General features: G+C 59.3%; 1 protein-coding gene across 1 annotated transcript; it reads right to left on the bottom strand.

The window, feature by feature from the left end:
• Positions 1 to 3976: 3976 nt before the first annotated feature.
• On the bottom strand, positions 3977 to 9541 carry IRX1 (iroquois homeobox 1). The gene is made up of 4 exons (XM_030813777.1): positions 8992 to 9541; positions 5119 to 6154; positions 4698 to 4770; positions 3977 to 4396 (listed from the first exon to the last, which is right to left on the bottom strand). The coding sequence occupies exons 1-4, from the start codon at positions 9265 to 9267 to the stop codon at positions 4339 to 4341; spliced, it is 1443 nt and encodes a 480-aa protein (XP_030669637.1). The 5' UTR covers positions 9268 to 9541; the 3' UTR covers positions 3977 to 4338.
• Between the last annotated feature and the right edge of the window lie 5201 nt (positions 9542 to 14742).

The raw sequence follows: 14742 nt of genomic DNA, 5'->3' as shown, positions 1-14742 counted from the left end.
CGCTCAGTGAGTGGTTCCCCAAAGCCTCCCTTTCCTTTCTGGAGGGTTCAGAGCCTGGCTGACTCCTATGGCAGTGCCGGGTCCTGCGGTGTGGCCCGCGTTGCAGAGGCGGTGGCCACTGACCACAGGAGGTTCCTCTGGCCTTGCAAGTTCTTTTCGCAAGGGCACCACAAAGCTCCGCTCCTCCGTGGGGGCAATGCTCCCCCAGCCTTGCAGGCGACCCTCCCTAGCCTCTGCTACCTTCCGTTTTTTTTGACCTCCAACTTGCAGTCCTCACCAACACACAGGGCCCTGTCATTTCGAGAAGTGCATTCAGTGGTCCACTCTTCCCAAGTTGAAGTCCACAAACCCCATCTCCACTTGGAATCCCTAACCCCACCCTAGACCTTGCCTCTGTGAGAGGAGGCGACCAGCGACCCACTGGCATCGTGGCTGGGGTGGGCAGGGGAGGGTGGAATTAGCATTCCCCTCTCAGGCAAGAGGTTCAAAAGCAGAGAGGACAGAGCCTGCCTGAACCCTCCATGTTGAAAAGCCAAAGGCTGGTGCCTGTCCCAGATACCCCTGGGTGCTGTGGCCCACCGTGTCCTCTCTCCTTTCTGCCTCCCTCCCTCACTCCAGCCTCCTTGCTCTCTGGCAGAGTCCCACCTACAAGGACAACTGAAACTTTATAGGGCATGATTCATCAGTGGCGCACCCCTTGGAGCCGAGGCGCGTATTACATTAATCAGTGTCAGACCGCTAAAACCGAGATATGAATATGAATTCTCCATATTGCAGGCGAGATAAATGTGCTGGTGAATGTAATTGATCGGAGGACAGTGGGCAGGATGGTGGGAGCAGGGAGATTTCAGAGACTCCAGCTCAACTTTTGGGCTGGGGGCTGCCAGGGCTGTAACACAGAACTCAGGAGCCCAGGACCAGATTTGTGTCTTGCTCCCCCCCACACACACACCCCTCCAGAAAAAGCCTAATATAACCAGAAAAGGGAACTTTTCTATAGGAAACCCATTTCTGATGACAAGGGGAACCCTATGTCTGGAAATTAGTCCTGTGGACAATCTCCCCTTAGTCTGTTCAGGGACTGTCTCCTCCCTGCTGGCCACAGAGCAGCTGCCACCTCTGAAACTGTCCTGGGCACTGCTGAGGTAGGGAAGCCCCTTTCCCCAGGCAGAAAGCTCCTCCAGAACTAACAGGGCTTTGTTTTTAGAAGCAAATGATATTTGTGGATTTTCTATGTCCACTCCAGATTTTTCAGGAGGTGAAGCACCCGGCACGTGGGGTGCTCCCATGGGACCCTGCACACCTAGATGGCTCCCATGGCCAGAAAGATGTAAACAAATAGTGCACAAAGGACAAAAATGCCTTCAGTGCTCCATTACAAATTCATTTGTAGCTTTTCACTGGAGAAAAATAATTCTGAGGCTGGCGATCTGATTTCCTTGTATGGAAAACTTAGCTCTCAGAAAGGTGCACAGACCTTTCACGACTCTAGGCCATGCAGCTCAGTAGCCAGGACTCCCAAGGATGAGCACGTGCTGGCCAAGCGACCTCAGCAGCAGTTCTTGTGGGGGTGGGGGTAGGGGGGTCCCAAATGTCTTGCATTGACAAAAAAATCAGGAAAGGGTGGAAATAGGGGTGTGCAAGGCAGCAGGTGCCAGCACAGACCATCCAATTTGATTCAGGGAAATAAAGCGCTGAGCTTGCCCAGGGGCAGAGAACTCTACCTGGCCCACCTGAATCCAATCTGCTGTTTCCAGCGTCACCCAGAAGGCATCTCCCAGCACATTGGTTGCTTGAGCAGCACGTCTCTGTGGCTGGGAACACAATTCCTCATCAGAGGCGAAGGGCGTAGCTGGTCAAGCCTCTCTAGAGACACGATCTGGCTAAGGACACAAGATCCATTTGGGCCCAGCAGTCAAAGTAGGCTCTAGGGCCCCATTGCAGAACCTCTGGAATGATGAGCCCAGGGCTCTGATGATCCACGAAGGGCTAGGGCCGAGGGCAGATGAGAAACACCTCTCTGATTTAGCAAGGAAGGCACTGGACAATAAAAGCACCCCACGTAGAGCCCAGTGCTCACTCCCTCCAAATGCCAGTAGCCTAACCTGCAGGCCCGGCACTCCCCCAAAACACACACAAAGAACCAGTGGGTGCAGCCCTGGAACGCAGAGCGGTCCCCACCTCTACAAATCCAGACTCATGCCCACGGAGCCCCAAGGCCCAGCGCCCCCAGATTTGCCCCACACCCCAGGAGCGAGATCGGCGCTGGTCAAGGCCGCATTCCGCTTTCGGACCATAGAGGGCGCCTGGAGCACGTCCATTCGGACTGCGGAGCTGCTCCCCCGGGCCCGGCCCGAGTCCGTCCGCCCGCGCGGTCCACTCAGCTCCTGCCCGGCTCCTCCCTGGCTCATCCCACCCCACCCACTCCCCGCTCCCCGACGCACCCCACGTGTCCTCGGCCCACTTGCCCTACGCGGCGCCCTTCGAGCCTCCTCTTCGCCGCTTTTCCTCCCGCCTCGGGGCAGGGAGAGGACCCTCCCCTCTGCAGGGACCAGGAACGCGGCGGAGGGCTGTAGAAGGATGCGGGCGTCCGGGGCGGGTAGGAGCCGTGGACTGCACCTCCTAGTCCTAACGCGAGCCTCCCTCTTTCCTGGAACCTCTGAAAAGACACCAGCGCCCCGACTTTCCCCCTCGCTTCGGCCATGCACGGAGTCCCCAGGCGCAGCCCTGGCGCCAGCGGGTCTCGAGCAGGCCGGGAAGGGCGGGTCACAGGCTGGGGGTGCGAGCGGCGGATGGCCGCTCTGACCTCGGGACTCGGCCCTGTCCCCACTAGACCGTTTTTCCCAGCAGCCCACATCCTCGCTGGCAGTTTTGGAAATATTTGCTGGCTCAGTTTTCACGCATTCAACGCAGAGTCGCCTGCGCCCTGAAGGCCCTGCGCCGGGTCCGCAAAGCCTCCTGAAGGTGACGGCTGCCGCGCTTGGCGCGCGTTCCTTTCCGAACCCACTGATGCTGATGTCCCGGATCCGCAGCGATGTCCAGGCTCCCAGGCCTTTCCCCACCTGCGCGCGCCCGAGGCCAGCCCCGCTGCGAATGTTTCCCCACATCGCTGCTCCCAGCTGCCTCCCCGCTGCCCGGCCGCGGCCATCTAGGGGCAGTTTGCTCTGGACTCCCGCGGTGCGCGCGCCTGAGAGCAAAGGACGCAGTCCATGGAGCCCAAGTGTAAAGGGGCTTCCCTGGGAGACCAAAGCCACCTCCTCTTTCTCGCTTCCCAACACAGCATCAGCCCCTCGTTCACACCTCACACGGCAGAGAACCCCCGCACAGCATCCCGGCTGGCCCATCTGTGGAGTTTTAAAGAGCCTTCCAATTTCTTCCCGAGTCTGATTTTACCAAATCACTAAACATACATGCACAGCAATACTCCATTATTTTCACACTCAACCCAGAAAACCACCAGGCGCCACGATGCGCTGTTGAGACAACTAGTTATAAACTGATTTCTAATCCGAAGTTCTCTGGGGTCGCAAATAAAAATTCTTTTTCCTCCATTTTTACCGACGTTATAAAATCGTTTTGTAAAACTGCCTAAAATTGAACTTATTTATGTCCTGAGAAAATTAAGTCTCAGAAAAAATGTTCGTGAAAGCAATCGAACTGCCAGCAAGAAATTGCCACAGTGACAATATTTAAAAATTCAACAACAGCCACAAACAACCAAGAGATGTTTAAAGCACCTGCCTCTTGGGTGGAAACAGCCTCTAAAGGACCCCATGAGAAGCCCATCTCCCCCAGCCACAGGCCCTTGGGTCCCGCCCAGGGTTCCAGGATCCCTGTATCCCCCACTTCTCCTCTCTCTCTCCTCTCTCTCTGTAGGTCTCTCTTTCTGCCACACACACACACACATTCACACACAAACACACACTTTCACACACACACTGGACAGGCACACAGCAGCAGGAGCGGGGAGGGGGCATCATTTCATTTAGTTTATTAGACAAAAATATATGATTTAGACAAGTTCGCTGACGCGCTATTTACAATCTGAAATCACTCTATATACAGAAAAGGGGGGAAAGAGACACAAGCACGTGGGGGCATTTACCGAACCCGATAATCGCAGCCAACGGAGCCGCCGGCAGAGGCCTGGCCACCTGGACGCGAGCTCAGGACCCAGCAAGCCCCTTTCTGCAGAAAGCGATGGACGGGAGTCCTTGACGTCCTTGTCATATTTGTCCTTTACACCAGTCTGAAATATTTGTCTTAATTCCTCCCACATTCCCTCCCTCCCCAACTCCTCCCCCCTCCCCCCCCGCAAAAGTAAAAGAAGACCCTTAATCAGGCGGACGGGAGGGCTGCTAGGATCCGCGGCGTTCCCTCCTGCGGGGCCAGAGAGCTGCATGGGAAACACAGCGAGACAAGAAGACAGGGGCACTGTGAGTGGGGGACGCCGCGCCAGGCGTCGCCGATTCCAGCAGCGGAGCCCTGGGGGCGGGGTCGAGAGCCAGCGCGGCTCCCGGCTCGGGAGAAACTCCAGTCTCCTCGGCTCGCCCGGCACCCAGGGCTGGCGGGAAGCGCTCCTTCAACAAGGACTGCGCGACCCCCACCGCCACCCAGCCAGCTCCGCCCGGGTCCCTACCACTCCTCCTCCTCCTCCCCACCGCCTCCTCCCATAAGCAAAAGCAAACAGCACTCACTTGTCGCGTACCGGCTGGAAGGGCGACTTTAACGGCTGTGCCGGCGAATCTGGCCTGGGGACGAGGTCTCTCTCTGCGAGAGATCGGAAGAGGCAGAGTTAGGACGAAGAGACGGGCGGGAGAGGTCCCAGGCCTCCTTCCCACCAACTTCTGCCTGCTGCCCAGGCAGATTCGCCGAAAAACATCACCCCTCACCCCACCACCACCCCGTAGCAGGCTCGCCGGTAGAGCAAAGCTCTCTTGGGAGCGCCCTAGGGCCTTGTCTGGCTTTCTAAATTGAAGCAGGGATTAAGCGCAGCCCCAGGGCTCAGCGGCCACTGCCTGGTACCCTCTCGGCCCATGCTGCACCTCACGCTACCACACCTAGCCAGGCCTCTGAATTCCCAGCTAGGGGACAGGTGGTCGCGGCCTGGAGTTATACCTGGGAGCGTGGGGCTGCTGCGGGCCGAGGCCTTGTCTCCGTTGAGCGCCCCCGGGGCAATGGCGACCGGCGGCTGCGGTGGTGGAGGTGCAGGAAGGTGAGGGCCATGGGGCGCGGCGTGGGGCGCGCCAACGCCCAGGAAGGAGCGCATGTTGAGCAGGGAGCCCTGTGCGAGGAATGCGCTGTTGGTCCAGTTGGAGAACTTGCCGATGTGGCAGGTGTACAGTCCGTGGCTGGGCAGGAAGGCGGGGTGTTGCAGCGGCGCCCCGGCGGAGGGCCCGTGCGCGCCGGGGTGGCCCGCGGGTGGTGGTGGCGAAGCCTTGGGCGCACCGTCGGGGCTCGTGGCTGTCTCCGCCAGCGACCAGATCTTGGGCTTGCCGTGCGGCGCACCCTGCAGGCCGCCCGCTGCAGCGCCGGGGCTCGGCAGGCGCGTGCTGCCGGGCTCTGGGGCCTCCTTTGCCAGGCCCAAGGGCGAGTCCTGGGGCTTGAGAACGTCGGCTGCTGCCAGCGGCGAGCCTTGGTCCCGGGCAAGAGCAGAAGGGGCTGCGGGCGCGTGCGGAGCCTCGGCCTTGTCCTCGTCATCCTCGTTGCTCTGGTCGCCATCGTGCTCGTCGATCTTGTCAATGTCGATGCTTTCCAGGTCGATCTCCTCGTCGTCCTCGGCCTTCTCCGGGTCGCCCTCGGTGTCGCTGCCGAAGAGAGCTCCATCTTCCTGGTCCTTGCTGCGCGCTCCCCACGTCACCTTGTTCTCCTTCTTGAGGCGCCGGCGCGCGTTGGCGAACCAGGTGGAGACCTGCGTGAGGGTCATCTTGGTGATGATGGCCAGCATGATCTTCTCGCCCTTGGTGGGGTAGGGGTTCTTGCGGTGCTCGTTGAGCCAGGCCTTGAGCGTGCTGGTGCTCTCGCGAGTGGCGTTCTTGGGCCGCCCGGGGTCCCCATATTGGAACTGGCCGTAGGGGTAATAAGCCGGCGCCGTGTGGGCTGCGAAGGTGGCGGGGTGCACCCCAGGGTTGTCCTTCAGTTCATACTGCGAGCCCTGAAGCCACAGGGCAGAGCCATCGAGGAGACAGAGGAGGGAAGTGGAGAGAGAGAGGGAGAGAGAGAGAGAGAGAGAGATGAGTCCCCAAGATGGGAAAGTGGGAAGAAGCCGCTCCAGTGGGCTCGAGGGCCTCCCGGGTGCTTTGCGGGGCTCTCCTGTGCTGGACGGATCAGGAAGGCACCCCCAGTTCACTGCTGGGGAGAGGGGGAGCCAGGACCACGAGCTGACTTCAGGAACTGCCCTTTCACCGACAGTGGAGATCGTTTTTGCCACTCTAGAAAAGTTCCAGAAACAGTACGCTCTCCAGAAGAGCACAACAGAAGCCGCGGCCCCTGCAAGTTCCCTAGGCAACCCCTGTCCCCACAACCAACCCCTGGAGAAACCTGCATTTCCAAGTTTATCTTTCACTAGCTAGAGGGAAAAACCTTTCAATTGAGTTGATAAAGCCATTTCTCCAAACGTAAAGGGCCCAGAGCCCAAGCCTCCTCTCTGCCACCCAGAGGGGGCTCAATCAAAATAAACCATCCCGGGTTTTCCACCGGTCTAAATCCGCCAGCAATTTAAAACGAAAGCACAGTCCTCTGCCTTCCAAATTAATCTGCATATAATGGTTTCCCCACATTAAAATGTCTTTAGTGGTGATAATTTAAAATTTTAATCCCGGCCATCATCGACAACAATAACAAAAACACTATTTTTTTTTTTTTAAATACAAAAGGAAGGCTTAGCCTGTAAAATATTAACGCAAAGGCTGGGAACCACCGGCGGCCAGGAGGGGAACCGGTTCAGTATCCTAGGCCTCTTCTCAGTTACTTCATCTCTTAAGTTTGACTTTGATCTGGAGGGAGCAAACACTAACTGTTTGCAGGCATTTAGAGGCAGTGATTTATTTGCAATCAATATTCTTTTTATCATCAGTAGTAAAACACAGCAAGTCAAATTATCCCATCAGGTTTTTTGGTAAATAACATTTTATCTTTCTAACAACCTCATTAGGCCTCTTTATTACCATAAATTGCCCAGACAGACATTCAAATACAATTTTATCTTTTGACTTCCAAACACCCAATTATAATGACTTGGAAACCTAGGCCTAGAATCAGGGTTTGGGTTTGAGTTTACTCTCTCAGCACCAGCGGGAGAGCTGGAGGAAACACACACCTTTTGGGTGGGAATAATTTTTACATATTATCCCTCTAGAGGGGAAAAACAACTCAGAACAGCAAACATCTCCCTTCCCCAGCTCTCCACAAAGGGTGCAGGTCCTCACACTGAAGCTCTCTCCCTCCCCCGCAAACACAGGCAGGGTTCCCAAATGGCACACAACTGCATTCGCAATTTCTGTAAAAAATGTTCATCTTCTATGTAAAAATGATCGAGTTGCAATGTTAGCAACTCTGAGAAAGTTGTAAAGACCAGAAGATTTCTTGGACTAATTAGTCTGGTGACTGAGGCCGCAGAGAAAACGTTTCTGCGGCTAGATTTCGTTTTTGCCCAATCGTTGCAAAAGGTACTTTGCGCTTTTCTAATTATTTTGGTTGTAATTGTAAAGAAGACATTTCAGCCTCGTCTCCACTGGGAATTCTTTTTGAAAGGACACCTTGTAAATCTCTCATCGCGTCCCGGCCTCACCGCCGCCTGAACAAAATGGGGGCTGATCTTTTTCGATAGTAAGAGACCTGAAAGGCAGCCGGGCCGCTTTCTTTCAAAACTCCAAGAAAAGTTACAGGGAAACCCGCTCTTTGCTTGTGCACACTTGAGGGGCGTTTACGCCCCGCTTCTCCTTCGGGGAGCGGGGAGACATCGCGGGTGCTTGGAAATTGCTTTATCCCGCGGGGAGCGACCCAGGAGGGGGCTGCCTCCCAGGGCCCCGCGCCCGCCGCACAATTCACCAGCCGTCCGAAGTTTAAGCACCGACCTTGCAGTCAGACCAAGGAAAATGGATCATTTGGACCGGCAGGAAGTCCAATGCCCCCGCGGAGAATTAAATGTGCAGCCGCCTGCCCCCACATCTAACACCCACTGGGACGGGAGACTAAGAGGACACCATTTATTTTAAACCAAGGGACACTGTTTTCTTTAATCCTCCATTATGTAACGAAGGAAGAAAAGTGCTTTTCTTTTGGTGCAAATGAAATGAAAACTTTGGCAACTTACAAAAGTAAAATCAAACACCGTTTCAGACACCAAAACATTACTGCAACTTAATTTTTGTTTAATCTCAAATTCGCACTCACGCCATGGAGAGACCTCTCCATCCCTTTGGACCTCTATTGTTAAGATTATTTTGATTGACTCTACTAGGCTTAAAAGGGGTCTGTCTGGCAAACTCGGATACAACTATCTCGGAGCTGCTAAAGAGGGAGAAAACCAAGTTTTCCAGACTCGGTTCGAAAACTAAAGAGGCCGCGCGAGTGGAACCCGCGGCCAGGAAGGGAAGTCCTGCCACGCTACGCCGGGCCGACCTGCAGGAACCCCGTGGGCCTGCCCGGGCGCCCTGGCCGGGCCAGGCGAGTTTGCCCCCGGACCTCCAGCGCGGGCGGCGCTCCCCGGGCCTGCTTCTGCGGCCTCTCTGGACTCTCTCGCTACCCGCTCCCTGGCCCGGGCCTTCCGCTTTCCCAGGCCGAGATGGCCCAGCCGTCACCCGCCCGGCCTCGCAGCCCTCTTGCGTCCCCGGGGGCCGCGGCCTCGGCCACCGGGAACCTGCCCCCGGACCTTTCTAGTTCCTCGTCCGGACCAGGTCCACCCGTCGTCTCTCCCTCCCGGGCGACCCGCCACCCTTGCCCTGGCGCGGGTGAGACAGAGGAGAAGCGGGGGAGGCCGGACGCACTCACCATCTGCGAGAAGAGGCTGAGATCCGCGGCGTAGGGCAGGAAGGCGCTGTAGTTGGGCGCGCCCGCGTACGGCCCCGCCGCCGCGTACATGCCCAGCACCGAGGTGACCGCAGCCGCGCCTGCCCCGCCGCCCAGCTCCGCAGCCCCGGGTCGACCCGACGAGGCGGCGGCCGCCGCCGCAGCGGCCGCGGCCAGCACCCCCGGGCGCTCGCCGCCGTAGGCGCCGGGCCCCGCGGCGCTCAGGTACTGCGGGTAGCCCAGCTGCGGGAAGGACATGTCCGCGGACTCGGCGACCGCCGCAGCGGGTGAGTATTAAAGGCGCGGGGAGGGAGGCGGAGGCCGGCCGGAGGGGGTTGCAGGGGGCGCCGCGAGGGGTCTAGGGAGGAGCGGGCGGCCGGCCGGGCGCGCTCGGGCGGGCCGGGAGATGGGGGCCGGTCGCGGCTCCTCTGCCCGGTGCTCGCAGGCGCCCGGCTCCCGGCTGCGCCCGGATCCGCGATCGCGCGCCGACTGCGGCGGCCGCCCTCCGCTCGGCGGCGGGGCTTTCAGACACAATTTGAAGTTGATGCTTTGATTGGCATCCCCTTGAGCGCAGGCCCCGCCCCTGGCTCCCCTCCCGCCCCCTCCCTGCCTCCCGCCCGCCCTCGCCGGCCGCTCCCGCCCCTCCCGCGAGCACGTGGTGCCCCGTGCCGGCCGGGCCAGCTACTCTGGCGGTGGGCGCGCGCGTCGGGGCGGCGGGGTGTGGGCCCGGAGGCCGTGGGCTCCTTCCCGACCAGCCCCCGCAGCTGTCTGACAACCTGTCGACACGGGTTTACAGCTGTCTGACACCGGGTTTGCAGTTTCGCGGCTGAGGTGTGTCCCCTTTTTAACAAAAACAACTTGGCGCCTGCTTTTCTACCGTTTGGGCAGCGGGGAAGGGGCCGGCGGCCTGGGCGCTGGTGACTGCGGGCGGGGAGCGGCCTCTCCGCAGAGTCCCGCGCGGCCGGTGCCTCCAGGGGACATCCTCGGCAGAAGGGCACCCGGACGCTCTCCGCGAGCCACTGAACCGGCGTGGCGTGACACCCCCGACTCCAGATGCGGGTTCCTGTGGGCCCCTGCTGGGTAGTAACCGATCGTCTGCCAATGAACGGCCTCGCCGCCCTTGGGGAAGCGGGGGGCGGCCGAGCTTTGCGGGCTCTTTCAATTGTGCAAACTTTGAGCGAGGGCAAACCCCGCGGAGAAGTCGCCAGCTAGGGGGAAGCAGGCGCAGTGGGCGCCGCGGGTTCTGGGAGGGAGGGGTGGGGGAGATGCGGGGGGAGGGGCTTTCTCTTCACCCAGAAAGCCCCCCCCGGCAGCCGGAGGGAAACATCCCCCGCGCCCCAGCGAAGGGGGAAGACGGTGTGGCCTGGACGCCCGGTTTGTCCACCAGGTGTGCAGAGGCCGACAGGAAACTTGTGTGGAACGCGCGAACCCGAGTCGGCGCCGCCCCCAGACCGGGAACGGAGCGGCCTCTTGGGTCCAAGTCCCGCGTCCCTCTTCTCCCTGCGTCTCCCCTCTCCATCCTCAGCCTCGCCGGGCGACAGGACGCGGCCAGGCGCGGCGCACTTGAGAGGGACTCCGTGTCGCCGCGGCCCTGGCCGTGCGGCTCCCGGGAGAAGATGCCAAGTGCACGGACCTCCTCGCCTCCCTGAGCCTAGGAAGACGCTGGCAGGCCACTTTTGCGCCTCGTGGCTGGAGAGGTCCGGACGGTGCCGTGGGGAACCGGGTACCAGTCCCGGCTCCCGGGGCCCACTTTGCGAACCGCCTCCTACGCAGAGCCGGGGCCGGGAGTTCACCCCGCTGCCGCTCTCCAGCACACCGGACTCCGCGGGAATTTCAGCAGCGCACTCTGGCGTCTTCCCGGCTTTAGGCCGGGTTGGGGCTACGGGACGAAGGCGGCCATCGGGCCGGAGTCGGCACGCTGTTCTGCTGGTGGGCTGAGCCACCCGTATCCTGGACACCGGCCAGGCGGTCCCTTCACCCCCTGCCTCGCTTCCCTCTCTTCACGGAGCCTCGAGGCCCAGGGACTTCGGCAGCATCAGGAGGGCTCCGGTTCTCCGGGCCTGAGGACAAACACTGAGACATCGCCTGTAATTAGCAACAATAATGCCCGTGATAGTAGTAATTACTAATAACCAGTTCCGACATCGGGCTTGATTTTTCCCTGCTCTGAGTCAGATTGTCTTCCTAGTCATGCTGCTTCCCGCGCTCAATTCGCCCCTCCACACTCCAGAATCCGCCTACAACCTCCAGGGTTCCTTTCCTGCTTTTACATAGATTCCGGGCGGGGTTTGTGGGGACGCCGAGGGTTGGTGCGGAGTGGATTCTTGGTGACACAACTCCGGGAAGCCCCTAACTGCAGCTTTTTCCTGTTCCCCAGCCTACCACCAGACACCTTCTAACCCTAAGATAGATTTCCGATCTTCAGCCTCCTCTCCTCTATACCCAAAACAAATCCATCCATTGCATGTGACTCACTGTGTGAGAAGTGGGCCAGTTCCACCCACCCCTGTCCTGTTCAGCAAACTACAGTGTCACATTTCAGGTTGACAGGGGAGATACGCCCTCTTGAGTGACCTGGAGAATGAGATGGGATGTCAGTCCAGGGATACTTCTCAGCCTTGGGATTCAGCTACAGCTTGTCTGCCTCCATCCAACCCACTGAGCACCACCGCCCACCCCACCCGCAAGCCTCAGGTCTCTCTGCAGCTGGCAGAGATTTGTGGGGAGGCGGGAATAGGGAGTGGAGGCTTCGTCCTGACTCTCAACCAGCCCACTCCTCTGTGCCCTCGCTGCATCACCTCCATTGGCGTCACATCACAAAATGATTGCAGGCTCCTGAAAACACCAGGGAGCTGGGTGGGGAGGACCTGGCTGGGCCCCACCTGAAGACTCCCCTGTGAATCCTGCCTGAGGACTGCACGGTTCCTGGGGAAGCGGCACCAGCAAAGCTGGGTAACTTGCTCCCCAGGGAGCCCTGCAAAGGTGCAGAAGGGGAGATTGTGGTCTATTCTCTGCCCAAGGCCAGGGCCTGGGGCTGCACTCCAGGCCCCTGGGCCTAAAACCAATTCTAGGAAGTCCTTTCCAGAAAGTTCTAGCAGAGCCTGGCAGGCCCTGACTCACCTTCTCTCTTCTTTCTCCTTGGCCCTTGTCCCCAAAACTTCCACCTAGGATACTAGGAAGCAGGGTAGACTGAGAGAAAGAGAGACAGAGAATTGCCACCAAAGCATCCCATCAGAGAGGGGGAGGGGCGGAGAAGGAGCTGGAATCTCCTGGCTCAGCCTCTCCTGGGAGAGTTTCCTCCCACTCATTCTGCCACTCATTTTCAGCAGCAAATGTTTCAGTGGGGCCCAGGGCTTCATGGCCTCAGATGCTGGAGCAGGCAGAAGGGCTGGGCGTCTGGAATCCATGGGCCTGATTTGAACGTCCTTTTAAAAAAGTCGTGAGAAAGTCTAAACTTTCCCTCAAAGAGACTGCCCCTGCCCCAGCCCGGACTCAGCGTCACTGGCATCTAGGACCATCCCTCTGGTGGCCCTAGGGTTGCCAGGCAAAGGCGATGGACATTGGAATGGGAGGTCGTGTGGCTCCCTCTGCTTGGCCTTCGAAACCGACGCCCCAGCTGTGAGGCGCTGAACTTCTGAGGCAGGAGAGAGCCACTTTGTTGGCCCCTCAGCCCCTTTTCCTGCCTCCAAAGGGGGTGGCTGAGGCAGGCCCTGCCGCTGCTCCGGAAGTTGCTACTGGCGGAGCTGGCTGCACCCGGTGGCTGCCCCGTGGTCACTGCGTCAGAGACAAAGACGCGGAGCCTGACAAAACCAGGTCTAGGGGTTGCTGCGCAGCGGAATCGGAGTTCCTCCTGCCGAGCGCCGGGGATCCAGTCCGGAAGCCCTTGGGCCCCAGTGCTCCGGGAACCCAAGGCACGTGGCCCAGGAGTCTGGCGAGACCCCACGAAGCTCGGCAATGGGGAGTGACTGGGACTCCCCTGCTGGGAAGCTAGGACCTTCAACGCGTCCAGGGCTGGGACAGACGCAGGCCTCTGGGTGCAGCGGCGTGGCAGAGAGCGCGCGTGTCTCGGGGAGCGCAGGGGGCAGGCTGTGGGGGTGGGGGTTGGGCAGGGAGGAGAGGAAAGCCCTAGAGGAGGCAGTGGAGGGGGACGGGCGCTGGTGCACAACTGCAGTTTAAGCTAACTTGATTTTTAAGCTGGTGTTAAGGCTTGATGGAAAGTTTACTTGCAAGGTGCTGCTGTTGTTGTCATTATTATTATGAGTCAGTTTTCTAAATGGGAGGGGTTTGTTATTCTTGGAGAATATCGTTTCCCTTTTCTCTCTCCCAACCCTCGGTAAGGATTCCACCCACCCTCCCCCACCCTCCTGGAGCATATTTACATCAGGACAAGATTAAACACACCCAACAGCTTCCTCATTTACCATTTTATTTCTTGGGAAACAGTTCGCCAGTCTTGAAGCTCTGCAATCCGGGGATCGCTAAGGAAGAGGAGGATGCTCGTGGGGACGCATCACTCCCCGAAGCCTTCTGTGGGACAAGCCTTTGGCGCCGAGGACCAGGCGACACAGACCCTCCGCGGGATGCAACGGGTGGCGCGGGCCTGGCCTCCTGCCCTCACATGGGCCATTGTCAGCTCCAGATGGCGGGGCTCTGCGCTGGGCCGCGGCTCGGTGGCGGCGGAGGCTGCCTGACCTGGAGCTGCAGCGCGGACCCCAGCGTGGCGCTGCGCCCCGACTCGCGCGCAGACTTAGAAGTCTGCTTAAAAACGCACTAGGACTTCGCACCGTCCCTCAGCAGCAGCTGGGAGGCCACCCAAGTCGGCGACATTGAGGCAATAGTCAGACAGTCCTCAGCGGCCGAGACCCCTGGTGGGTCCGGCCGCTGCGACTCGATGGTTCCCTAGGCTCCGACCCCTGTGTCCAGTCTGCGCTTTCCTGCCACGCCAGGCAGGGACCGGTGGCCCCTGGGGACCAAGAATAGTCTACAGTGAGCGCCCCGAGGGCGCAGGGCTGCGGGGACCCAGTGGCGAGCGGATCTCAGTTGGGCAGGCGGGAGGAGTCGCCTCCAGCCGCTCCAAGGAAACCCCAGAGGGAACAGCCCAGAAGCGAAGGACGCAGGACGGTCGCACGCTGCGGGGAGTGCCCCCCACGGCAGACATCGCGGAGCCAGCTCCTCAGCAGCGTGGGGACACCACCCGGGAACGCGGCGGGCGGACCAAGTGCGACCCAGGCCCTAAAGCTGCGGCACTGGGCCTGTATTTCCCACAAACGCAGGGCAGAGGAATGGACCGCAGTGGCCTGGCCTGGAGTGCCGCTACGACGCCGTCCCCAGTGTCGAAGGAAGTGAATTACATGCGTGTGCACACACGTAAATATTTTATAAACCTCCCCTTAATTAACCAGATCATTTCCATTATGCCTCCAATATGAACAACAGCAACGGTGTGAGAGTTCTCAGGGCTTCTAATTTGATGTCACCAGACGGTTGCTCGGGGGCAGAGGCACCATCGCCGTGCCAGCTGCACTTGTATTTATTTGTTTTTCTGCCTTGTTCCTGTAGGGCTCCATTATGCAGTTTTTAATTAGTTTGTGTTTGTGTTTCACCCGTCCCAAATCAATGCCATCCCGAAGCAAGGCGATGTAAATTCTCTCAGTACAGGTGTAGCTGCCTGCGCGGGTACACCGGCAAACGCGTGTCTGACAAATGAAAGCGCGGCCGCTGCGCAGCCGACTG

Source organism: Nomascus leucogenys, chromosome 6, assembly GCF_006542625.1.
Source record: "Nomascus leucogenys isolate Asia chromosome 6, Asia_NLE_v1, whole genome shotgun sequence".
NCBI classification, from domain to species: domain Eukaryota; kingdom Metazoa; phylum Chordata; class Mammalia; order Primates; family Hylobatidae; genus Nomascus; species Nomascus leucogenys.
Note: the sequence above shows the minus strand (reverse complement) of the source record. Positions and strands in the feature narration are given on the sequence as shown.

Coding starts and splice junctions, on each gene's coding strand:
- IRX1 (XM_030813777.1), bottom strand. CDS start 9,267: ATGTCCTTCCCGCAGCTGGGCTACCCGCAGTACCTGAGCGCCGCGGGG. Junction 6,155..8,991: donor TCAGCCTCTTCTCGCAGATG/GTGAGTGCGTCC, acceptor CTGTGGCTTCAG/GGCTCGCAGTATGAACTGAA. Junction 4,771..5,118: donor CAGCAGCCCCACGCTCCCAG/GTATAACTCCAG, acceptor GATCTCTCGCAG/AGAGAGACCTCGTCCCCAGG.